The sequence below is a fragment of the Pollachius pollachius genome (genome assembly GCF_949987615.1).
Source record: "Pollachius pollachius genome assembly, chromosome: 11".
NCBI lineage: Eukaryota > Metazoa > Chordata > Actinopteri > Gadiformes > Gadidae > Pollachius > Pollachius pollachius.
The window spans coordinates 4,513,146-4,538,375 of record NC_136944.1 but is presented as its reverse complement, the minus strand read 5'-3'; the positions used below and the strand labels follow the sequence as shown (position 1 = coordinate 4,538,375).

General features: G+C 43.3%; 1 protein-coding gene across 1 annotated transcript; it reads left to right on the top strand.

Annotated features, from left to right (window-relative positions):
* Positions 1-1,296: 1,296 nt before the first annotated feature.
* Positions 1,297-25,230, top strand: LOC307082341 (high-affinity choline transporter 1-like; the record flags this gene model as incomplete). The annotated part of the gene is made up of 9 exons (XM_079745882.1): positions 1,297-1,480; positions 4,825-4,941; positions 5,345-5,500; positions 7,960-8,108; positions 14,534-14,683; positions 17,181-17,334; positions 17,727-17,944; positions 23,203-23,682; positions 25,159-25,230. The coding sequence occupies 9 exons, from the start codon at positions 1,297-1,299 to the stop codon at positions 25,228-25,230; spliced, it is 1,680 nt and encodes a 559-aa protein (XP_079602008.1).

Below are 25,230 nucleotides of genomic sequence, written 5' to 3'. Positions count from 1 at the left end.
GTATAGTTTTTGAAACTATACTATGAAAGTATAGTTTTTAAAAGTTTTTAAACTTTAAACTAAGCTTCCGTAAACCTCAGAATAAAATGATACTACTGCAAACAGCTGTAAGAGCTACTATAAGAACCCAATATCATTTTACCCGTAGGCCTAGGCAGTGTCCTGGAGGAGAAATCAAAGATAATAGCTGTGAAAGAAACGATTCAGAACGGCCTGTCTTGGTTTAAAGCCCACTCACCACGACAAGTTGCAGGCCAGGAGTGGGAACATATAAGACGAGAAAAACATAAATAGACTGAAAAGCACAAGACATAAGGCGTTTTACCTCTAACTTTTCCTCCAGACTAAGGGTCTCAAATCTGTGCTCCAATAGATGATCTACCTCATTCATGTTGTCGACTCGTTTTCATTTGTGTGCCTCCGACATGTTCGTTAGCAAAGTTATCCTTCTCCTTCTCTTCTTCACTACCGTACTTCTCGCGCGCGGCAAGTGAGGTGAGGTGGGAGGTCACTCGAGTCATGACTCATCACAACACACACTACAGCCAATGAACGGTGAAAAATGAAATTACACTGTAGTACAATGAACCGTATATGTCCATGGCGGTCCCGGTGGGGCTAGCCCCACCAGAAGTAAAATAATATCCGTCCACTTCAACAGAGAAACACTCTGAGCATGCGCATTTCAATTTTTCAAGTCCAACTCACATTACATTGGGCTGGTGGGGCTCGAGCCCCTCTTGCCCCTTCAGACGAACTCAGTCTGAAGAAGCAAGCCAGGGTCGACTAAAAATGAACTAAAAGCGCGAAACTTATTATTTTACAGTACTTTCTGGGGAGATTTTTTTTTAATATATATATATGTATAATTTATTTTATATATATATTTTTTTATATTTTTCTTTTTACATTTTCATTTTTTTTTTTCATTTTTTTCTTGTGAGAGTAGGTGGGGCCGAGCCCGACCAGCCGCCACTGGTGATAACCTGCTGAACAGGATCCTGTTTGGATTATGCATTTACCCTGCAGCTGAAATCCACTATTTTTGTTGATTCATTTGAACGGCTCTAGTCCTTATCTATTAGTTTCTTCATAATTGGTTTCGGGTAGCGATGCGTCCTTGGGGAATCTGTATGTATTGGGTTAGTTGAAGGACCAGCTGGCTGGGTGGATTTATTTCTGGGTGGGTCTATGCTGGTTTAAGCCCCACCTTTACAGATAGTTGAACAGTTAAAAGACAGCCTGAAGAATGTTCAGATAGGATCTGGAGGAGAGCCCCACAGCAGCAGATGAACCATGGCTCTCAACGCTCCAGGAGTGGTGGTGATGGTCTTCTTCTACCTGATGGTCCTAGGAACCGGTATCTGGGCCTCTTTCAAATCCAAGAGGGAGAGCAAGAAGATTTCGGCGGACCAGATGGAGATGACCTTGCTGGGCAACCGAGGGATCAACCTGGTGGTGAGCATGTTCACCATGGCAGGTGGGTCCACGCTCCTCTCCTCACTTCTCCGTCCTGGGAATACGTTTTATTTGGAAGATGTTTTCAGAGCAGAACGCAGGGATTGACTGCGGCTAAGAACAGCCCTGTAGGGCAGTCAGGCCAGCCCTAGATGTGAGCAAAGTTTTTTAAGATAACTAATTAGAAACATTATAGACGGGGTCATGACAGCTGCAGAACACTAAAAAAACATATAAATGTAAAAATGAATATAAAAGGTATTAAATTCTCATTATTAATCAAGATTATTTGATGCAGTAATAAGCATTAATATTTTATATTAGCATAAGAATAAACGGTAATCGGTTAGGGAAATCCAAACCCCAACTCTATTTAATAAGGAAAGTGTATGCCTTTGTTAACATGAACACAATTAGTTAAGGATTACTAGACGGTAAGCTAACTGTTAATCAGCTTCTAGTTTATACTTAGTACTGCATTTACTAATGGTAATTAATTGTTAATAATGTACCCTTATTGTGTTACCTGTATAGGTAATATGTGCAGTAACTTTGATTTCTTTCTCTTGTGATACTGTCGTTGCATATGTGCAGTAATAATACAATATGTATTCAACCGAAAAAAGCAGTGATTATAAAGAAACAAGTCTGGTTGTTGACATAGACTTGCCTGATAGACTTCGTCAGCACCACCATTCTTTCTCCGGAATCAATAAAATGGTAAAAAACCACCTGTGGGCAAAACCCTCACTATCATAGATTCTGTCTACCCCGCTGGGTCATGCTTGGTCGGTTCACTGCCACCCTGAGACTTAACAGCAACAGCAAACTCACAACAGTACTTTGATGACATTCATAGTTTCCGTTTGTGCTTGCATTTAGTTTGTAGAAATAACAGAACAACATTCAGGTGCATACCTTCCGATATTTTAAAATTAAAAGGGATTTCTAGTTTAACTAGAGAACCAGTTAGACTTGAACCTTCAGTTCAGGTAACACCAATTAAAAATGGAGAAGTAATAGAGGTTCCAAACTAATCTGCGAATTAGTCTGGCGATGTAAGGCAAACTGTGACCCGGGAGCAAACCACAGTTAGCTCCATGGCTGCAATTCAAAATTATTTATATCATCTAATTGGATAAGATAATTGCAACAAACAACTATATATGGTTGCATTCAAAACGATTCCAATAATTTATCCTTCTTAGTTGGCCCATACATTAACAGAGAACTTGGCTGAGAAATGCCATGGGGCGTCCATTTTAAATGCTATTCAATTTTAACAATTCTAGTAGAACTAGTTTCAGATTTGCCCTTTCATGGCTTTTCCTAAATATGTCTTGTTTACACGCATTAGTTCTTAAAAGTATGAAACTATGTCGGAAAAAGAAGGTTAAAAGTGATTTGGCAAATTGATATGCTGTTAACAACGTCCCCTCTGTAGCTGCATCATGAAAACCTGAGCAGGTTAAACTATTACTGATTACGCAAATGGCCTTGGACCAAGAATTATTAAGTATGTCTGATATGATAATTCTTAAATGTAGGTTCTTATTCCAGGTGATGTAAATTCATCTCACAGACTTACCACATCACTCTTTCCAGACTATCGGTTCAACTTCTGATATACTACATGTATATATAAACATAATACATATGTATGTTACACATTTGATACGTTGAGACTATTGCAGACTATTGCAAAAATCAGTATTGACATTTCTACCTAAAAGATTAAGTCAGCTTCATAATATATTGCGCAACCGTTCTCCAGGTGTCCTTTTTGCATCATTTGGTAAAGAAGGAAGGGCATTCCATGTGTATTTGTGCACATCGGACACATCTAGAATTTTGTCTAAACATCTCAGGTTTGTTTCCCGTGTACTTTGTGAAGTGACAGCATGCTTATTTATGAAACATGCATGTAACTTGGCAGCTTTACATAAATTAATGAAATAGCTCGGAAGCGGGGTAAATTTGTTTGTCTTTGTCATCTTTCACTACTTTGCCTTTAGTGCGCATGCTAATGAGTGGAATAAGCCTCTTTTGTTATCTTTGTTCATTAAGGTATTACAATGACCACAACAGTACAAGATAAACTCGGACTGCAAGCAGTCCCAGAGGTATTCACAGCCCACGCACCGCCTAACTCAGAGACTGTCCTTTTCATATGAGATACAGTTGTAGTCATTAATCCTAGACAAAACTATGCCTCCGGCAGGGGAGGTTCCATGTTAGCTCTCACACATAGAATTGCACACATGCACACACAAACAAACGCACACTTGATAGAATGTTTGCTATTTAGCATAGATTGAATTTGAAGGTTTTAGACAATAAATACCAGTTCAACCAATTGTAATCAGGCAACTTCATAGATCATGTATATCCAAACTGTTTGTCAGAAATCTACCCTGACAGATATGATGGGTACAGGAGGCAAAAATGTTCAGCGTACAAAATAGGGCATTAACACCAAGTTTCTGAATTTTGAAACCATCATGGCTGCCGTGCTGTCGTATTTGTCTTTACAGCTTAGGCAGCTGCCTAAGCAACACACGCCTGCCGCCTTAACTACGATGTCCCAAAAATCCTCCCCTACGAGGCCTCTCCCCCCTTCTTTGTGTCCTGAAAATTGTGGGTGTGGAACACCAGGACATTTCATAAGGAGGATTGGGGTGCTAAATGAGATGATACCGCGGCCTTGCTTGACCTCTTTAAGAAAAAGCCTGCAAGTTATAAAATACTTTTTGAGGGGGGGATTGACTTCTGTTTGTAATTTGCTGTTATGTATTGCTTTCAATAAATGCCCTCATTGTTTGTTTGGTTTTTGTAATGGCACTATCCAATCATTTTCATTTTGAAGTGGAGCACACATTGTAGACCGTTACAAAGATGTTCATTATTAGCTGCCTAATATTACATTTTTTTGCTTTAATAATGATCTTATAATTACCGTGCAACCTATTTATTCTAATGATTGCAGAGGATGGAGGAATGAACTTCGCTCACTGACTAGTTGCCAAAAGCAGGACTCCAATCTCGCACTAGTCATAGAAGTGATCATCACTCAGAGCCATCAAACGTTTTCCTAAAATTATTTGAAAAAAATGTGTGTTGTACAAGGAATAAGTATTTAGATGCTGTGTAATAAGGATTTTGAGGCTACGAATATGAACATCGTATATAGGCTCCACAACCGTAATTTGTCAGAATAGAAAAAAAGATATTCACATAATTACGGTATATGTAAACATCAAGTAATATTAAGTGTAATATTTTGTTTATTTACTCTGTGCATCTGTGTGTGTGTTTATCTATACGGGTGGTTCATATGTTGTGCGTGTCTGTGTGCTAATCCTGTAGCTACGTGGATCGGCGGTGGCCTCTTCATTACTTTGTCTGAGGCAGCCTACAACCCCTCACTAGGAGTCCAGGAGGTGATCCTCATAGTCATCGCAAATGTCACTGGCTTCATTATCTGTAAGAGCCTGAATTTATAATCTATAGGAGCCTTGATTAATTATCTGTTAGAACATTAATTAATGATCCATAAGATCCTTAATTAAATATCTCTAAGAGCCTTAATTATCTAAAGAAGCAATAATTCATTATCTGTAATAGCCTTGATTCATGATCCATTATAACCTTAATTCGTCTTCTGTAAGACCCTTAATTCATCACATAAAGAGCCTTAACTTATTATCTGTATATGCCTTAGTTCATCAGCTGTAAAAGCCTTTATTCATAATCTGTAAGAGCAATAACCGATTATCTGCAAAAGGTCCTGTTACATTGAAAACAATGTCATTCCATTCACATGACAATTGAATATTTAAATATACATATACACACACCTTGAATATTTTACTTTGTCTTCTCCAAGGTGGCATGGTGTTCACCAAGCCTATGAGGGACAGGAGATTTGTGACCATGCTAGATCCCTTCCACATTAAGTATGGAAAGGAAGTAGCATGTCTCTTCACAATATTGTCCCTCATCTCTGACCTCATCTGGGTGCCAGCTACACTTATTTCCTTAGGTAAGTTGGATGAACCAGACTTTCACAAAAACAGGGTATTATATTTTATCAATGACACCCAATGGTCATACTAGTCTAACCACATTTCTTTAATCAATGGTGTTTTTTACATGTGTCAACATTTTAATGTGTCAACATTTTAACTTGAGGAGATTCATGAAGGTATTAAAGAGACATATTATGGTGTTTTCCCAACAAGTAAACATAGTATATGACTTCCAGAAAACATGTTTTTGAGCTGTTTGCTGGAAATAGCTTTTAGGGAAAACAAATCTTGCCTACCACTATTACCCTCTGTTTCATGCAAATGAGCTGCTGCCCATTGACCAATGAGCTGTCAGAGTGAACCACAGCATGGAGGAGAGGTGATTGTCGCCGTTGGCGGACTCCTGGAGCTCTATATCTATATAATATAATCTAATATAATGATATTATATAATATATAGGTATTTATATAACATTATATCTAATATCACGGCCAAAAGCTATGTGTGCCTTGGATAATGTTATGAATCATAAAGACTGCGTCTGACGTCTCTGGTACTTCCACAACCTGTAAAGACTTGAAGTGGGGATTATCTCGGCCATGGTTGAGAAGAATTGGGTGAAAGGAACTTTGGCCGTGATTCTCTGAAGTCTATATTGAACCGCGATATGGAGGAGAAAGGGATTGTACTCCGGGAGCTGAGCTTGAGTTTGAAAGCTTTCTAACCAATCAGTGAAGAGAAATGCCAGACTAAAGAAATGCATTGTCGAGAGCTGCAGTGCCTGCCATGTTAAGTCGTAACATAAAGCTGTGTTGACTTTACTAGTTTCTCTACAGTATGATACACTACAATGTATTGACCAACACTAGCTAGTGTAAAATACATTTGTGTCTAGTACAGTGTTATATTTTTATATGTTAGGCTATATATTGAGATGGCAGTGTGAAAAATATCCGTCAATATTCGGGGATGTCCTCATCCCCAGATTGTTGCACAACACCGACCTAAATGTTCTCAACATGCAGTAGCCTAGGCCATAACATTACAATATTTACAAAAATATATTATTACAATATATGTGAATCTAAATAAATAGTTTGATAATTTGCAAATGAAAAAAAATCTATTTTCGATATGTTTTACAATTTAAGCTCACCATGTCCAGTATTCAGAATTCAAAACATTTATTCACAAATAGGCTATGTTCTATTTTTTTGGCAAGCGGAGCCGGCCAGTCCTGTGCGAGTGTGCAAATTAGCCATGTGCGCCAAACAGAAGAAAGACGCAATGTATAGAACTGATTGTTGTGCATAGGTAGGCCTACTGCAGGGTTAGTTGTGGTTGGTTGTGGTCTTAGTGAAACAGCCTAGCCTTGGAGTTGGAGTAGTTGGAGGGATTGCGTGATTGTGCGAGAGACAGCGCACCTGCCGTGGTGATGTTTGGCTTTGTGTATGTGTTCAATGATGTATCTGTCTGATCGTATTAGCTGTAGATGGATGGTTAAATAATGTCACAATATCGGTCATACTGCAGGCTCTCATTTGCAAGTGCACTGATTGTGTGCCCGGCGTTGGCCGTCCACGAGAGTAAACTCACGCCCCAGGACGTAGTAGCGGAGCTTGTCCAGGGCCCATTTGATGGCCAGGGAAGCGGTCAAAGGACACAATTAACCTACCATATTGTGTCAGAGAATGGAATCCCCACAGAACCTGTGCTAGCATTCGCGGACCCAGCAAACCCCTATGTGTTACACATAGATGTCAATTTTAAAGGCCTAGCGGCTGTGCGCAACCAAGAACACTCAGTTGGGCAGAGGCCAGTCGCCTTTGCTAGCAGGAAGCTGACTTCCTTGGAGAAAAACTATCCAGTGCGTCAGCTCGGATTCCTGGCACTCAAATGGTCTGTGGTCTATAAATATCATGATTTTCTGTATGGAGCAAGTTTTATTTTATGGTTTTATTGTGAAGCCCTTTGAGACTGTTCGGTGATTAAGGGCTACACAAATATAATTGAATTGAACTGTATTGAATTATTGTGAGGACAGATAAAGAAAACCTAACATATATCTTCACAACTGCCAAGCTATTTTCAACTGGTCATCTTTTGCTTGTGGTGCTCTCAACATACAACTTCACCCAAGTGTGGCTATCACAAAAGCTGTGATCTCTTTTAGCCCAAGCTAGAGTGCATGACGTCATCACACTCTAGCCTCAATGGAAGACCAACTGAAAATATACAAAGCAAATTTTGCAATTGCCTTAAAGGCTTTGCACATTTTTCACAGTTAGCTCTCATGCGGTAGTTCTCATGCGCATGCGACTAATTGGCTAATTCTGTTGTTATCACGTAACACACAAGACAACCTACATCACAAAACCATTCTGGGGTAAAGTTATTTAAGGGTACATTTCCATTGAATGATTTCCCTCAACTTGACCTGCTTCCTATTTCTGTTCTCTTGTGTATTCCCAGGTGCTGTCATGAGCGTTATTCTGGATATATCCTACACAGTGAGCATTTGGATCTCTGCTGCTGTAGCCATCACCTACACCCTGCTAGGGGGTCTCTACTCTGTGGCCTACACAGACATCATTCAACTCATCCTCATGTTCTTCAGCGCAGTAGGTCAAAAAGAGAAACACCCATTTAATTTTGTCCTAACAACTCTACCAATGTCCATACACCCTTTACACTCACGCAGACCGGATTAGTTATTATTATACTGGATTATAATTATTGCTCTCCTGCAAATTAAGCAACTACATGCACTTTTGCATAATTTTTAAAGATCCCGTGGCATGAAAATGTAACTTTATGAGCTTTTAACATTAATATAAATTCCCGTAACCTGACTATGGTCCCACAGTAGCTAGAAACGGCGTTAAGTGTAAAACGAACACTAGGTATCCTGCTCTGCCTTTGAAATAACAAAGCTCGGACGAGCCAAATATAATTTTTTGTCATGACTCAGAGCGGGAATCAATTGCAGATCAAAAAGGATTTATGCCAGCAGGCAAATCAGATTCCAGGAACAGGCAGGGTTCGTAAACGGCAGGCAGGCAGACAGATACAGACGGACAGGTACGGGCAAGAGATCCAAAACCGATAGGCAGAAGACTTAGTCCAAAACAGGCAGGGTTCAAAACCGGGAAAAACAGTAAACTATAGCTTCTCTTTAAAGAGCTTCACGCTGGTCTCACTCACGTGGCAGTCAGGTAGCAAACAGTACATACCGTGACGATCTGACAAGGTGAACAGAAAGGGCAGTGTTTAAACACTCCACCAATCAATACCCAATGAGAGACAGGTGAACAGAGAAAATGGAGAGAAACAAACAAAGGCAGGAAGTTGCCCAAATAAGGACATGGGTGTTACTCCGGGCACATGACCAAACCATGGCTACAAACATAGACAAAGTCCAGAATTATCACACTCCAACAGGTAGGGGGAGACAAAAACAACAGTCCGTACGAGAATCCTGACAGTACCCCCTCCTCTACCAACGCCTCCTGGCGTTGACCGTGGAAGGAGCAGGGTGCTGACGGTGAAAGTCTTTGATGAGCGAGGGGTCAACAATGTTCCGGGCAGGGACCCAGCTCCTCTCTTCGGGGCCGTAGCCCTCCCACTCCACCAGGTACTGGTGGCCCCGACCCCAACGGCGGACGTTGAGCAGGCGGCAAACAGTGTAAACCTCAGTCCCATCAACAAGTCTGGGGGGTGGGGGGGTTTGGGGTCGGGGTTGAGACCCAGATGCCTACCTCAGAAGGGCTTGACACGGGACACATGAAAGGTGGGGTGCATGCAGCGGAGAGCAGGAGGGAGGTTCAAGCGAACCGCAGAGGGATTGACCACCTTGGAGATGGTGTAGGGGCCGATGAAGCGTGGGTTCAATTTTGGGGAAGTCACCTTCAGAGGAAGGTCACGTGTGGAAAGCCACACCCGCTGCCCCTGGGTGTAGTGGGGAGCCCTGCTGCGGCGACGGTCTGTCTGACTCTTCGTTCTGGTCTGTATGCGAAGAATGGCGGCCCGGGTCCGCCTCCACGTTCTGCGACAGCGTCTGATGAATGTCTGTGCTGAGGGAACCCCAACCTCCTCCTCCTGGGCCGGGAACAATGGAGGCTGTTAGCTGAGGCAGCACTGGAATGGTGACAGACCAGTTGAAGCAGATGGCAAGGAGTTCATGGAGTACTCCACCCATGGCAGCTGAAGGCTCCAGGCTGTAGGGTCCTGTGACGTCAGGCACCGCAATGCTGTCTCCATCTGCTGGTTGGCTCGCTCCGTCTGGCCATTTGACTGGGGATGAAAACCTGAGGACAGACTGACTTTAGCACCGAGAAGGTTGCAAAAAGCACGCCAAAAATTAGAGGTGAACTGGGGACCTCTGTCTGAGACCACATCCACTGGAAGCCCGTGTAGCCTGAAGACATGCTGCACAAGTAAGCCCACTGTCTCTTTGGCAGAGGGTAACTTGGGTAAGGGGACCAAGTGCACGGAAAAGCGGTCAACAATAGTGAGGATTGTTGTGTTACTGTGAGAAGGTGGCAAACCAGTGACAAAGTCCAGGGCAATGTGGGACCAGGGTCTCCTGGGTACTGGTAGGGGTTGCAGTAAGCCGGCAGGTGGTTGGCATGATGGTTTATTCCGGGCACATACAGAACAGGCCTCCACAAACTCACGCACACTCCCCTCCATAGCAGGCCACCAGAAGCGTTGCTTGATTAACGCAGTGGTGCGTCTGACACCCGGGTGGCAGGCCAGCTTGGATGAGTGACCCCATTGCAGGACCTGGGGGCGGACGGATTGTGGTGCAAAAAGACGGTTAGGAGGGCAAACCCTAGGGCCGGACTCACCAGACAGGGCTGTGCGGACAATGGTCTCAATATCCCATCTAGCAGCTCCTATGAGGCACTGTGGAGACAGGACGGTGCTAGGTGCAGGAGCAGGATCCAAATCTGGGAACTGACGAGACAGGGCATCCGGTTTACCTATCTTGGAGCCAGGTCGGTAGGACAGACAAAAGTTAAAACGGGAGAAAAACAGACACCAACGAGATTGTCTGGGGTTTAAACGTTTAGCCGAACGGAGATACTCCAGATTCTTATGATCCGTCCAAACTAAAAATGACTCCTTAGCTCCCTCCAGCCAGTGATTTTAATTTTACTGCCAATAGCTCTCTGTCCCCAATGTCATAATTGCGTTCAGTGGGAGTGAGTTTGTGGGAGTAGAATGCACAGGAGTGGATCTTCTGATCTGCCCCAGACTTCTGAGAGAGAATAGCACCCACCCCAACATCTGAGGCATCCACCTCAACGATAAATTGATGGTCAGGGTCAGGTTGGCTCAAGATCGGGGCTGATGTGAAACGACTCTTCAGGTCGTTGAACGCTGCTTCGGCAGCTGGTGTCCAAGAGAATTTCAATCTGGGGGAGGTTAGAGCGGTTAGGGGAGCAGCCACTGAACCATAGTTGCGGATGAATCACCGGTAGAAGTTAGCAAATCCCAGGAATCTTTGTAGCTCCCGCCTAGACGTTGGACGCTCCCAGTCGGTGACTGCTTTTACCTTCGGACCATCCATCTGGACCCCTCCTGCTGTGATGACACACCCCAGGAAGGAAACAGTCTCTTTGTGAAATTCACATTTCTCCACTTTAACGAACAGTTGGTTCTCCAAAAGGCGCTGCAGGACACTACGAACGTGCTGGGAGTGCTGGGAAACCGGCGAAGAAAAAATTTAAATGTCATCTAAGTAAACAAAAACAAATTTGTTAAGCATATCCCTCAGGACATCATTAATCAGACCCTGGAACACAGCTGGGCAGTTGGTGAGACCAAAAGGCATGACTAAATACTCATACTGACCTGAAGGAGTATTAAATGCAGTCTTCCATTCATCCCCCTCCTTAACTCGGACCAGATGGTAAGCACTGCAGAGATCCAACTTGCTGAAAATCTTGGCCCCCTGCAACAGCTCAAAAGCTGAGGACATCAAAGGCAGAGGGTAGCGGTTCTCCGTGATGTTGTTTGGACCCCTATAGTCTATACAAGGACGCAGGGCGCCGTCCTTCTTCCCTACGAAGAAAAACCCGGCACCAGCAGGCGAGGAAGAGCGGCAGATGATACCGGCAGCTAGTGATTCACCGATGTATTTGTTCATAGCTGCGGTTTAGGGGGGAGACAAGGAATAGAGACGGCCCCTAGGAGGTGACGTACCAGGTAGAAGATTGATGGCCAGGTCATAGGGTCTGTGTGGTGGCAGGGTTGCACGGGCTTTACTGAACACGGCCTTTAGATCCAGGTACTCAGGTGGTACATCAGACAGATCCATGGAATCATCTGTGGCTTGTGAGATTGCGGGCAGGGGGGTAAGAGCATTCTTAAGGCAGTTATTCAGACAGAATGGGCTCCAGCCTAGGATGGTGTTATTAGCCCAATCAATATGTGGATTGTGCTTTACCAGCCAGGGTCAGCCGAGGACGATGGGAGCAGTCGGTGAGTCTAACATATGGAACACTAGGTTCTCTTGATGGTTGCCAGAACTGAGTAGACTCACCGGGGGCGTGACATGGGTTATCTGGGAGAACCTTTCTCTGGTTAGTGCTCTTGCCTCAGATTTTTCCCCATATGTCGTCATACGGGGAAATGTTACCTCCCCTTCTCTGCTTTGCCCGCCCAGAGATTTTGGCCCGCCAATGAGACAATGAGCTATGACTGTTGTACACTTCTTTGTAATTTGGATAACTGTTCTGCTGTTGGTGATATGGCACATAACACGTTGGGTTTGTTGATGTCTCTGGTATGTCCACAATGAGACTCGTAGTGGGGGTTATCCCAGCTATTGTGGAGAAGGAATTGGGGGAAAGGAACTTTGGCTTTGACTCCCTGAAGTACATGAACCGCGACAAGGAGGAGAAAGGGATTGTTGCCTGCGATTGTCTCCCGCCGGAGCCACAAGGCACCACTGCTGCGAGGCACGCTGCCCACTTCCGAGGCGGTGGTGCCTCATCAGCAGGGCTCCAGCGGGAGACAATCGCGCGCAACAATCCCTTTCTCCTCCATGTCATGGTTCAGTCTACTTCAGATTGATGTTGAAGTGAAAGTGGAAGAACCAGAGACGAAGAATCTGACGCGTTTGAGATTCATAATATCGTCTAGAGGCGCACACAGCTTTTGGCCGTGATAATATATATTATATGATATAGACATCTATGTATAATATGATATTATTTTGATATAGAGCTCCAGGATTCCCGCCAGAGCACCCAGAGTGTTATAGAATATTTATATTCTCTCCTCCTCATTTGCATGAAAGCTACAGACACCGAAACGGCGCGTTTGGGGAAAGCTCAATGTGCAACTGGCTCGTAGTGGCTGTAATTCTGCACCACGGCTGAAGTTCGGGAACGTCTTCAAATACTGTGTTAGGGGCCCACTAATACCTATATTAAACCATCCATAAAGTAGCATGCCATGGGACCTTTAATCTGCGTCAAGGAAATGTGCTATTTCTAGATGGACTACCCTACTAGACAGACAGGTGACGATGACTCCGCTTTAGAAGGCCTCGTTCCCTCTTATGTCTATTGGCCTGAATTAATCAACACCAACATACTGTCTTTAGGCAAGTCTAACATTTTCTGATTACCCAGAGCCGATTAGAGATGTCTGTATGTTACACAATGTGATATGATTGCAAGGGGGTTTGCAGAGGGGATCCAATATCTTTGCCGTAGCTGAGACATCATGTCGTTTTTCCACTGTGTCCTACTTGTTGATGGATGTTTTTGAGTAACAACGTGATGGTCTTTCGGCAAGATTGCTTGATACTTGGTCTCCTCTGGCATGGACAATCTGCTTAACCTTCCGCCCACCCTTGGTCTGACCTCAGGTTGAACTTTTATTCTTGACAGTAAGTTCTCTCTTTAGTAGTGCACTTTCTTCCTTGAATCCTTGCTACCGATATAGAAGGGCACAATATCAGATTCAGCTTTTCTAGTTCAATCAACTGACAGATTGGATGCTGTGAGTGTCATGATAATTGACATTCTTTCTCTAAGTCATTCCTGCTTGCTTTGATTTGGTTCTTATGCTTGGACTTCTTCAAGAACTTATTTTCTTTTCAGACATAGCTCTTATTAGAGCTGTTGCCTTTTCAGGCGACAGCTTTAATAATGCTGGTCCAAGATGAATAGTAGTGGGTCAGAACAATAGGGTTTTTTTGCTGTTCTTTCACTATTGTATTTACTAATCTATTATTTTTTATTTAAATCATCCAGAATAATTGAGATTGCTATTAGAGGTAAATTGGGCCACTCTTGTTCTGCTCTTTGCTGAAAGACCGTTCCATTTCTCCAGAGATGACATCCTTGGAGAGGTTCAGCACTTTGACCATGGGACACTGAATCAGCTGGATAATCCTTGGTGTTGATGTATCACCACTGCTTGACATCTGATACTTCTGATGGCACTGTATCGATTGACAATGAATGTCTCTGAATCATTTGGTTTCATTCTTGATGTTCTTTAAGTAAGTAATGTCAGTCCAGAATCCTGAACTGTCTAGTTAAATCTGTAGCTCTATGGCTAACATCCAGCGGTACAGATGGAATTCACAATCATCTGACTGAAGTCAGCTTTTCTCAGAGCAGGTGCTTTTACAGAGCACAACAACCTGGAGTAGGTTTCACTCAGGTTTAATTTGACTCATCACCGAAACTGAGGCACCTGAGTCCACCTCCATTGCCAGCTCTATTCGATTTATTTGCAGCGTTGCGCTGATCGAGTCTGCCCGAGGTTCACTGAGGTATTTCAATAAATGAACATCGCAAAACTCTTACTATCTTTTTTATTCTATATTGGAACAATGTTTGGCAATGAAAAATCCACCTCAAGGATTATTTTATTAGAAAATGGGTTACATTTGTGGCCAAGCTGTCTCTCTTAGCTTTTCGACAATCCACAAAATTGTATTATCTGCCGGTCGTGCCTGTTGCCTGTTGTAATTGTGTGGGTCTACAGTGATAGTGTGTTATTTTGTGTATTTCTACAGTGGCTGTGTGTTCCCTTTGTGTTGATGAGCCCTGCAGCGTCTGGTGTCTTCAACACAACACTCGACCTCAACAGCACCGGTTACCCCCCGTGGCTCGGGACCTGGGAGGAAGAATCCCTTCCGATGAAGGTTGACACCTTTCTATTCTTGGTAAGCTGCAGGAACGAGCTCCTCCCGAACCCCAAAAATGTATATTAATGTTGTACTAATGAAGTATCGTGATTTAGGCCCTTTCACATTGGCAGAAAAAGTGTCCCGATATTTTTGCTCAAAAGTTGCAAACAAATGTGACTCAGATACAATCATTTTTCAGAATCGTTTAAACAGCTCAAAATCAAATGGAATCTGTAATTTTAAATTCTGAAAGGGGCCACAATCATATGTGGTCCTGAATCGAACTCGAATTTCACAAAAGGGGAGTCCTATTTCCCTAGGAAAATGTGTCCTGAAATGCCAAACAGAGCGTTTGCATTCAGCCTTTACTTGTGTGATTGTTACATGAAATCATGTATTGGTTGTTGCTGAACTGGTGGTCAAGCTGTCTTCTTGGTTGTTTTTCCAAAGTCCAAGATTGGTGAATGCACTGCAAAGCCAATTAAAACATGGCCACTTTTCCTTTTTAAAGCATTTGAAAAATATTTGTATAAAGAAATTAGGGCTGTCCCCTGAAAGTCGATGATTCGAATCATCAGTCGGGAAACCCCGCAGTCTTCCTTTATTTATTTATTTTTATTTTTTTTCGTCAGTGAGCGGTGTGCATTAATAAAACTAAAAATAGGAATCATTAAAATCCACAGGAATAATATTTATATGGATAATAATTATAATTATATATTTTAGAAGGACTGATGCGGCACGACGTGTGCTGAAATGGATACATATTGAAACCAGAACGGTTGGTGCACGGACGGTGGTGGTTTTACTATAGCAAATATTACCATAGCCTATAACCATGTCTCAGAAGACGAAAGTGTGGCGACATTTATAAATAGGCCTTCATATAAACAAACAATACATTAAATATGACTTTGACTCCGAAGAGACAGCTGGTGCCGTGCCGAAAGGAGAGAGAGTGAGAGAGAAGTTTAGCAGCGTTACTTTGTGTATTTTCAAAGAGTTTTTATTTGATTTCAGTTAAAGACCCAACCTAAAGTGGAGACGTGTCAGACCATATGCATGAATCGACACTTTTATTGTGACTTTTTATTATTCTTCTGCAGCAGCAGTTGGTGCTGAAAATAAATTGCAAACTGGGTGTACAGATGCCACCGCAGGCTTAATATTCACCATTTGCATGCAAATGGTGAATAAATAAATAATAAATAAATAAAGCTTCTCTTTATTATTATCATTATAAGGATAATAATAAAGAGAAGCTTTATTATTATCTTCCCCTTACCTTATTGCTACATTTTCTCTAGGAGCGCAGTCAGTGTGGCGACACAGCGCTGTGTATTCTTTCGGGCTCAATAAATGCAATCAGATCGTGAACACGGGGCTGATATAGTGGATTATCCACTAGCCTATACATGAGCCCCGTGTTCATTATCGGACCGCATTATGGGCAGGAGCCTAATTAAAACCCGACAGGAATAAGTTGGCTACAATTCCGACGAGTTTGATTGACAGAAAACTGTTCAGGTGAAAACGTAATGAGCGCAACGCGCAAGCATATATAAAAGGCCTATAGCCTACCAAAACAGAGTGTTAATAGAAAGAAAACTCATTTTTTAAACCTCCAAAAGACCTGCCCCGCACGGCCGCCGAATAGTCGAATATCTGGACTGAAAGGGCAGATCTGATTCGACCCAGAAAATTCCAAGTCGGGGACAGCCCTAAAAAATATATTTTAAATAATTGTAACACAAATGGAAACACCAAATTTATTTTATGGTGTCTTGGTAAACATGTTTGTTAAATTAAATATTGTACCATTCATTACTGAATGGTTGTCGATGTAGTAACTGAAACTCACTTACAAATTGTATATGTATTTTCTTTCAACAAGAGATTGAAAAAAATGGTTCAATCATTTGGTCCAGTTGGCATTGTGATTCTTATTAGTTATTTAGTCTAGAGAAAATGGCTGTATTTACTAAAAAAGTCTAAAAATTCTGTTAAAAAAGAAAGCTAGTGTAGTAACCTAGTAATCAATTTATTGGCCAAGACGTACAACTATGTCCATCTGACGCTCCCACTACAGCCATAGAACGAAGAGCTGTCTTATGTTAGCCTGGCTGTTGCCAGACCAAGCTGTGGTCTGGGGAAGCTGCTGTCATTTTCTTCAGCACAAGAGGCGTGATAAACGGGCCAGTTCAAACGACTCTGTACGCGATAGGCTGCTTTCCGTCGCTTACCTGTTGTCATTGTGTTAAACCAGCCAATAGCATGCCAGGGGAAAAAGCAAGCTTGGTGATTGGCTCCCGTAAAAACGTATCGGAAGCAGAAAGAAATGTATTGCTCTTCCCCAGACCCTTCTGCAGGGCGAACTCAAATCGCTGGCAGAATGGGTGGGGCTACCCAGTCTAGTCTTATGTATTAGGCATTAGATGACAAACAGCTAAGAGTATCCCATCACTTATAATGATCCTCTTGTATGATCTGTATATCCTACATGTCCTGAGACGGATTGTTTGTTGTCTTCCAGGCTTTTGGGTTTTTAGCCAGTCAACCCATTCATCAGAGGATCTTGTCCGCAAGTTCCTCCCTCACAGCTAAACTCAGCTGTTTCGCTGCTGCCATAGCTGTCGTCGTATTTGCCCTCCCTCCGGCGATAATTGGAGGAGTGGCTGTCATTGCAGGTAACTCTATTTTACACATGGTAGGAACATGCATGCACAAGTAGACTATAAGACTAGTTCTGTTCGCATGTACCCTCCTTAACAAAAGTAAATATGCATCTGGATCAATATATACAGGGATTTATAGTGTTCCAGCTACTAGGGTTTTAGTCCCCCAGCTGAGAGGTCCCGAGTTTGATCCCTAATATCTGTAGCCTTCCTGTAGGCATCATGAGCAAGATGACTAAGCTTTTGAATGACTGTATTGTACTGTATCTACTGTATTGTACTTGTATCTGAACTTTGGATGAAACCATCAAGTAGGCACAAAAAAAATAACTGCCGCCAATGGGAATCAAACCCATTACCCTTGGAGTGTCCACACACGCTGACTTCCTGTGTGTGTTCCTCAGACTGGAACAAGACTTCCTATGGGTCTCCTTCTCCGTTGGAGCGTGGTGATGGAGGAATTATATTCCCCATCGCTCTGAATTACCTCACACCACCCTACATCTCCATCATCGGCATCAGCGCAGTGGCGGCCGCTGTGATGTCATCAACTGACTCGGCCTTGCTCTCTGCTGCCTCCACCTTCTCCAACAACATCTACAAGAACATCCTGAGGCCCCAGGTGAGGCCCATCTTCATCTTTCTAGACTTTTTAAGTTAACGGTTTGGTATGTTTGAGACCAGTAATAAAGGCTGTGTCAATTTCGTTTTTTTCCCAACCTAGAATTATTTTAAGATATTCAGAAAAGACGGAAGGGAAAGAGGTGTGCAGAAAATGACTTTTTTGTGATCAAATTTTTTATTTAAAAAATACAGACAAAAGTGCGACATATTTAATAATACACAGAAAAATACACTATATCTAGTACACATACTTTCAAATAGATACAGAGAAGTGTATGGATAAAGGGAAATGTGCCAGAGGTTACAAGCACCAGCCAGTGTTAACAACAAAATAATACATCCCTAATATGTCAAAACAACACACACACACACACACACACACACACACACACACACACACACACACACACACACACACACACACACACACACACAAGGGAGATTCTGTTGGTTTACTTAAGCAAGACTACGGGAAAGGGGTCAATTAAAAAATTCTTTCAGAGAATTCGCAGCAGAGTGCCAGTTGTTTAAATTGTTCTCAGTAGCCTTATTAATCCATGCAGTTGAAAGTTCAAGATAAATTACCTCCAAAAAGGTGAGGACCCAGTGTCTGATGACATGAGAGTGGGGAGGCTTCCATCGCACCGCAACCATCTTCATCTAAAATACGCAGTGCTATGCGTATTTTAAGCTTGGTGATATTGAGCTTTGCAAAATCATTTTACAAAAGGACAGACACAGTCACTGGTATTGTTACAGAAAGTAAGTCAGACATTACGGATGCCACTTTAGCCCAGAATCGTGACACTGGTGGACAATCCCACATCATGTGAAGGAAAGTGCCAGGAGTGTTCATAATGCATAAACTACAGAAGGGATCACTTATGGCCTTCATACAGTAGAGTTTGCGCGGTGTTAAATATGTTCTATGAGCATAATTTAAGTGAATTTATTGATGGTCGGGATTACGAGAAGCCTCCTTTATGTTTAACCACTCCTCCCTCAAATCAAAATCCAGATCTAGATCTGGGCAGTCACTTCTCCATACTCTGTCTAGGGGTAGATCAACATATGAGGCCTCCAAAAAAAATGTATACAGTGTAGAAATACCCCTGTTTTTGCCCAGTACTGTAAACAATTTATACATTGGATGAATAGGCAAAGGTTGTTGCCATGGAACACTGTGTGCTTTAAGAGCTGATCTGAGCTGCAAATAAAAGAAAAACGAGGAACCACAAATATCTTGAAAGGGGCGTAAGCCCATGTCATCATAAATGTCCTTTAAAAGGCGAATGTTAGTGCCACTCCAATAAGATGGTAAAATAGGTCTCCCTCCAATTAACAGACCCTTGTTAGTATATATATAGGTAAATGTGAATGCCACTTACAGGAGATCTTACAACCCCGTTCAGCTGTGCGCCAAGTCCGGATGAGATGGGAGACAATTGGGCCAAAGCGTAACTGACATTGCTTGTCTGAAATATTAGCAAAGAGGGCATCCTGCAAATTCCATGGTCTTACTATATTTTCTTCAATAATACGCCTGGAGACAAAGGCAGTAGGGTCACACCAAACTGTTACCGGTCGAAGAGTAAATTACCATAATATAATTTAAAATTTGGCACTGCAAGACCCCCATCTTCCCTTCTCCTCTGTGTAGTGGTTAATTTCAGATGTGGGCGTCTTGTATTCCAGATAAACCAGGAGATGCTAGAGTGGATTTTTGACCAGAAGTTGACAGGAGGAGAGAGGAGGATCATTGAGCTCACAGAATTAATTCTTGGGAGGATATTCATTTTCACTATTGATATACGGGCACGAAGAGAATTAGGGAGGCACATCCACCTATCTATGTCTGCCTTAATTCTGTTCCATGCTTCCAAGTAATTATGTGTCACAATGCGGACTTAAAGGGCAACCCTGGCAGGAAGATCTAGTATCCGAAAAAAGCATGGAAGAAAATTGTCCAGTGAGCACGAGAGCCGAGGGGTTAGAATACAGTACCTTGACCATATGTATAAAGCCCTTACCAAAACCCATTTTTTCCAGGACAGACCACAAAAAGGCCCATTGAAGTCTGTCAAATGCTGTCATAGCATCAAGGGACAACACAGCTACAGGTTCTGTTTTGACACTTGCAGCATCTATTACATGGAGAAGACGTCTTACATTTAACAAACAGAGAGGCCTATAATTTTGACATTCTGTTGGATCCTTTGCTTTCTTTAATAGTAATGAAATCAGAGCTATATTTACATCTCTTGAGAAACCACCTTTATCTTTAGATGCTCTAATCATGTCTAAGAGTAGTGGACCTAGTTTGCTCCAGAATGTAACATAGAACTCAGGTGGTATCCCATTCAGACCTGGGGATTTATTCGTTTGCATTGTAAATACAGCCATTTTCAATTCTTCTAAATAAATCAGGTCATCCAGGTGAGTAGAGTAACCTGCTGAAAGCTGAGGTAAATGTAATTGGCCAAGAAAGTTGCTTTGCTTAGGTTCAGTTATGATGTTTCCATTGGAAGCTTTGATGGAGGGGATATCTGCAAAGTGCTCACCAGATCTGATTTTCATGGCTAAAAGGTGACTAGGTCTGGACCCTTGGAAATAGTAGCGCTGTCTAGTTCTATGTATTAAAATTTCTGAACGTTGTTTCAAGATATCATTTATTTCCTTCTTCATAATGTCACGTTGAGATGCTGTTTGTTTAGAGTAGTTATTTTGCAAAATGGAGTCTATTCTAGCAAAGTCTGCTTCTAAAGTAGAGTTTTAAATTTGGCAGATCTAACCTTACTTAAATTTGAGGAAAACAATATTGCATTACTTCTTATGAAACCTTTAGCAGCATCCCATTAGTCTCTAGGGTCCTCAACTCAGCCTACGTTGAATTCAAGGAATTCATTGAGTTGGGTCAAGAATTGTGATCTATAATCCTCATTGCCTAATAATGTGGCATTAAAGCGCCATCTAGCGGCAATTTTTGATATACGACCCAAAGTAGCCTGACAGAGTACTCCCTTATGGTCTGTCAATGCAATGGGAAGTAATACTGCACTATCAATTTTTTGGAAAAGTTGCGGCGAAGAAAAAAGAAAATCTATCCTGGAGAAGGTTTTGTGTCTGCCTGAAAAAAACGTGTAGTCCCTCACTGTCGGGTTGACAGAGCACCACATGTCAACAAGTCCCAAACTCCCTACCCATGACTGTAAGGCCGCGGTTGCCAGTCCCTGCTCTCTAGAGGCAGTTGCACTCGAACAATCGTTTGCATGCCATACTGCATTCATATCAGCTCCTACCACAAACGCATATCAGTTAGCTCCAGCATTTTTTGTGTTAGCAGTGCGTAAAAATCTTTATCAAAAGTATTGGGAGCATAAGCAGAGATAAGAGCCACCTTTCTCCTGTTCATTTCCACTCTAGCACGTCATTCTACCGTCTGTATCCGCCAATATGCCCAACAGTTTAACTTTCAGTGTGCGTCTTATTACGATGGCAACTCCTTTAGTTTTTGTATCGGCCGAAGAGGAAGCAATAGTGTGGTAAAACTTATTAGCAATACGACCAGAATCTTTTTAAGAAGGTGCGTTTCTTGTAGGAGAGCTAGATTAATTTTCCGACGGCGCAGCACAGTCAGTACACTAGTTCGCTTATGAGGCGCATTCAGCCCGCCACAGTTCCAGACAAGCATATTTAATTCACGCATTGTACATTCATTTTTTCAACAACATTCCCGATAAGCTCAAGGACATGACACGTTTCCCACTGCCCGATTTCTCAAACTGGCACACGAAAACAGTTATATGTAAAGTGATTATTCCCTCCGTAAGCATTCTAAATCCCTCTGAGGGTTTCCCGTAGTTGGACGTAAACACAACATTCACAGCTGATTTTCCCCGGTGCAACAGATAAGATATAACATATATAAAACATAGCTTTAACATATCGCTAGATTGATCCGTGACCTAGTATGGTTAAAGGGCTGCAAAAGATTAATTGGTGAGGTCCAACCCAGTCCTTTAAAGTATTAACTGTACCGTTGATAACAGAACATCATATAGATTAAATTCAGCAGATACGATAAGAACAGCCAACAATAACAGGCTATCGTATTCCATGTTGGTAAACCAGAAAAATAAACACCTTACCAGTCGACGCTCCACACAAACGGGGAGAAGAGAGAGAACAAAAAAACAAACAAAGAAAAGCCAAGCTCTTCAGACCATCAAACGAGGGTAAAAAAAAAATTGAAAAGAAATAACAGGATGGCTAAAATATCAGCCAAAGCATAATGACCAAAAAATAAATAGTCTGTTTCAACCTGAATAGGCAGGTGGTAGTTCCCATCGGAATTCAGCGACAACGGCGAGAAGCGAATCCTCCGCCCGTCAATGGTGAGGGGGGATTTCTTTGCGGCTCTGAGGATGTTCTGGTGGGTAGTATATCGGAGAACATTGAAGATCAGAGTACGAGAGACAACTTGCTTCTTATAGTTGTCATTGTAGATGCGATGGGCACGCATGATCTCCCCCTCAAGGATGCCCAGGGAAGGGAACCACATTTTCAGCGAGTGTGAGGAACTGAATGGTGTTAGACCCCTCAAGGCTTTCGGCTAGGCCAGTGATGCAGACGTTGCATCTTCGGTCTCTGTCCTCCATATCAGCTAGCTTAAGCTGAATTGAATCCAGCATGCTCTCATGGTTGGCTAGCATCTTGGAGTTGCCCACAACATCAGACCGTATCTTGCCCATTTCTGTTTTAACTGTGCCAATACTCTTAGTTAGTGCTACCAAGTTTGTTTGGATAGCTTTTAATTCGTCCTCTGTGCCCTTTCCCATAGTTTGAAGTTGATTGAAGCGTGACTCAAAGTAGCCACGTTGCTTCTCTAGAACCGCGTCGCCAGGGCCTCCATTTCAGATTTCCCTCTCGTTACCGGAGCTTTTTTAGTTGAATCGGTCATGGCTTCTTACAGACAGCTTAACGACGTTGAGTGACCAAAAAAAACGTTGTCTCAACGGTATAAAATAATGAAATTTACAATACTGGGTTGCGCTAAGGAATCTATGCTGCCATCTTGTCCAGCTGGTCACGTGACACGTGTAGAAAATAACTCGAATATTTTATCCAATATTGTTGCAATTGACTTTATCTTGGTTTCCCCATGGACTCGGGTTTCACCAGAGAAAATGACAGGTTTGACGGTGCCAGAACGGGATCTTTGAGCTAATGGTGGCTATTGTTCCCCTCTCTTTCTAGGCATCACAAAGAGAGATGCAGTGGGTGATCCGGGCTGTTGTGGTAGGGATGGGCATCACAGGAACTTCACTCACCCTCTCCAAAAAGGGGACGCTTGTGATCTGGTACATCGGAGCATCATTGACCTACAGCTTCATGTTACCTCAACTGGTCTGTGTGCTTTTCTTGGACAAGGCAAATGGTTACGGGTCTCTCACAGGCTTTGTGGTGAGTTTGGTCTTGAGATTGTTGTGTGGATGGCCCAGCTTGGGGATACCAGCGGTTCTCCACCTCCCAGGAGGCTCCTTCGAGGATGGGGTTCACGTCCAGCGCTTCCCAGTCAATACTCTATGCATGCTGTGCTCCCTGGCCTGCATACTGATCTTCTCCTACCTGACCGCTCTACTTTTTGACAAAGGCATAATCCCTGAGGCATGGGATGTGCTCAATTTCCTTAAGTTGCCCAGAAAGCTACCATGTTTGAGGGCTTCAAAGGAAGACGTTTGTGAAGACGAAGTGTCACGGTTGGCGGGTGGCAGGCAGGACCGACTAGCAGACAGTTCAGGCAAAGGATAATTTATTAACGCAAAAAGCAAGGAACACTGAGAACACAGGTGACGCAGGTAACACAGAGAACACAGGTAACACACAGGACACAACTCACCACCAACCACAATGATCCAACAAGGAACAAAGGAAAGACAAGGGCTTAAAAACCAAACACAGGACACGCAACGAGTAACAGCTGAAACACATTAGGGGAGGGAGGAGTAATCACACAGGAGGGAAACTTGACAGGACATGGGGAGAAACAAGACAGATACCAAAGTAAAACAGGAAACACACTAAAACAAGACAAGGAAACAGACAGACCATGACAGTACCCCCCCCTTAAGAGTCGACTACCAGGCGACACCAAGACATGCAAAAAAAAAGAAACTCAAACTCAAATGGGGTGGGTGGGGGGGAGCGAGGAGGAAAAATTCTGGAGGCCTGCAATTCTGGAGGCCTGCAACGGCGAAGACCCACAGGTGGCCGGCATCGGGGAAGACGAAGGTCAGGTAGAGGGCGGGTCCCCTCTGGAGGAAGGCGAGGTAGAAGGCAGGCCCCTTCTGGAAGGTTTAGAAGGCGGGACCCCTCTGGAAGGGAAGGTAGAGGGCGGGCCCCTTCTGGAAGGTCTGGAAGGCTGGACCCCTCTGGAAGGCAAGGTAGAGGGCGGGCCCCTTCTGGAAGGTTTAGAAGGCGGGACCCCTCTGGAAGGGAAGGTAGAAGGCAGGCCCCTTCTGGAAGGTTTAGAAGGCGGGACCCCTCTGGAAGGGAAGGTAGAGGGCGGGCCCCTTCTGGAAGGTCTGGAAGGTTTGGAAGGCTGGACCCCTCTGGAAGGCAAGGTAGAGGGCGGGCCCCTTCTGGAAGGTTTAGAAGGCGGGACCCCTCTGGAAGGCAAGGTAGAGGGCGGGCCCCTTCTGGAAGGTCTGCAAGATCACCCCCACTCTGATAGTCCGTAAGGCACCCTCCAACCCGGGCCTTGAAGCAACAGCGCTGCACGTATGCCCCAACACAGCCTCCAACAAAAAGAGCGTCCGCTGGGTCCAATGATGGTTGGATCATTCTGTCACGGTTGGCGGGTGGCAGGCAGGCAGGTAGGACCGAATAGCAGACAGTTCAGGCAAAGGATAATTTATTAACGCAAAAGGCAAGGAACACTGAGAACACTGAGAACACAGGTGACGCGGGTAACACAGGTAGGACACAACTCACCACCAACCACAATGATCCGACAAGGAACAAAAGGAAAGACAAGGGCTTAAATACCAAACACAGGACACGCAACGAGTAACAGCTGAAACACATTAGGGGAGGGAGGAGTAATCACACAGGAGGGAAACTTGACAGGACATGGGGAGAAACAAGACAGATACCAAAGTAAAACAGGTAACACACTAAAACAAGACAAGGAAACAGACGGACCATGACAACAAGAACCGGAGGTTGGAGGACAAAGACCCTCAACAAGACCCCTTAGAGCCAATGATGAACACGAAATGTTAA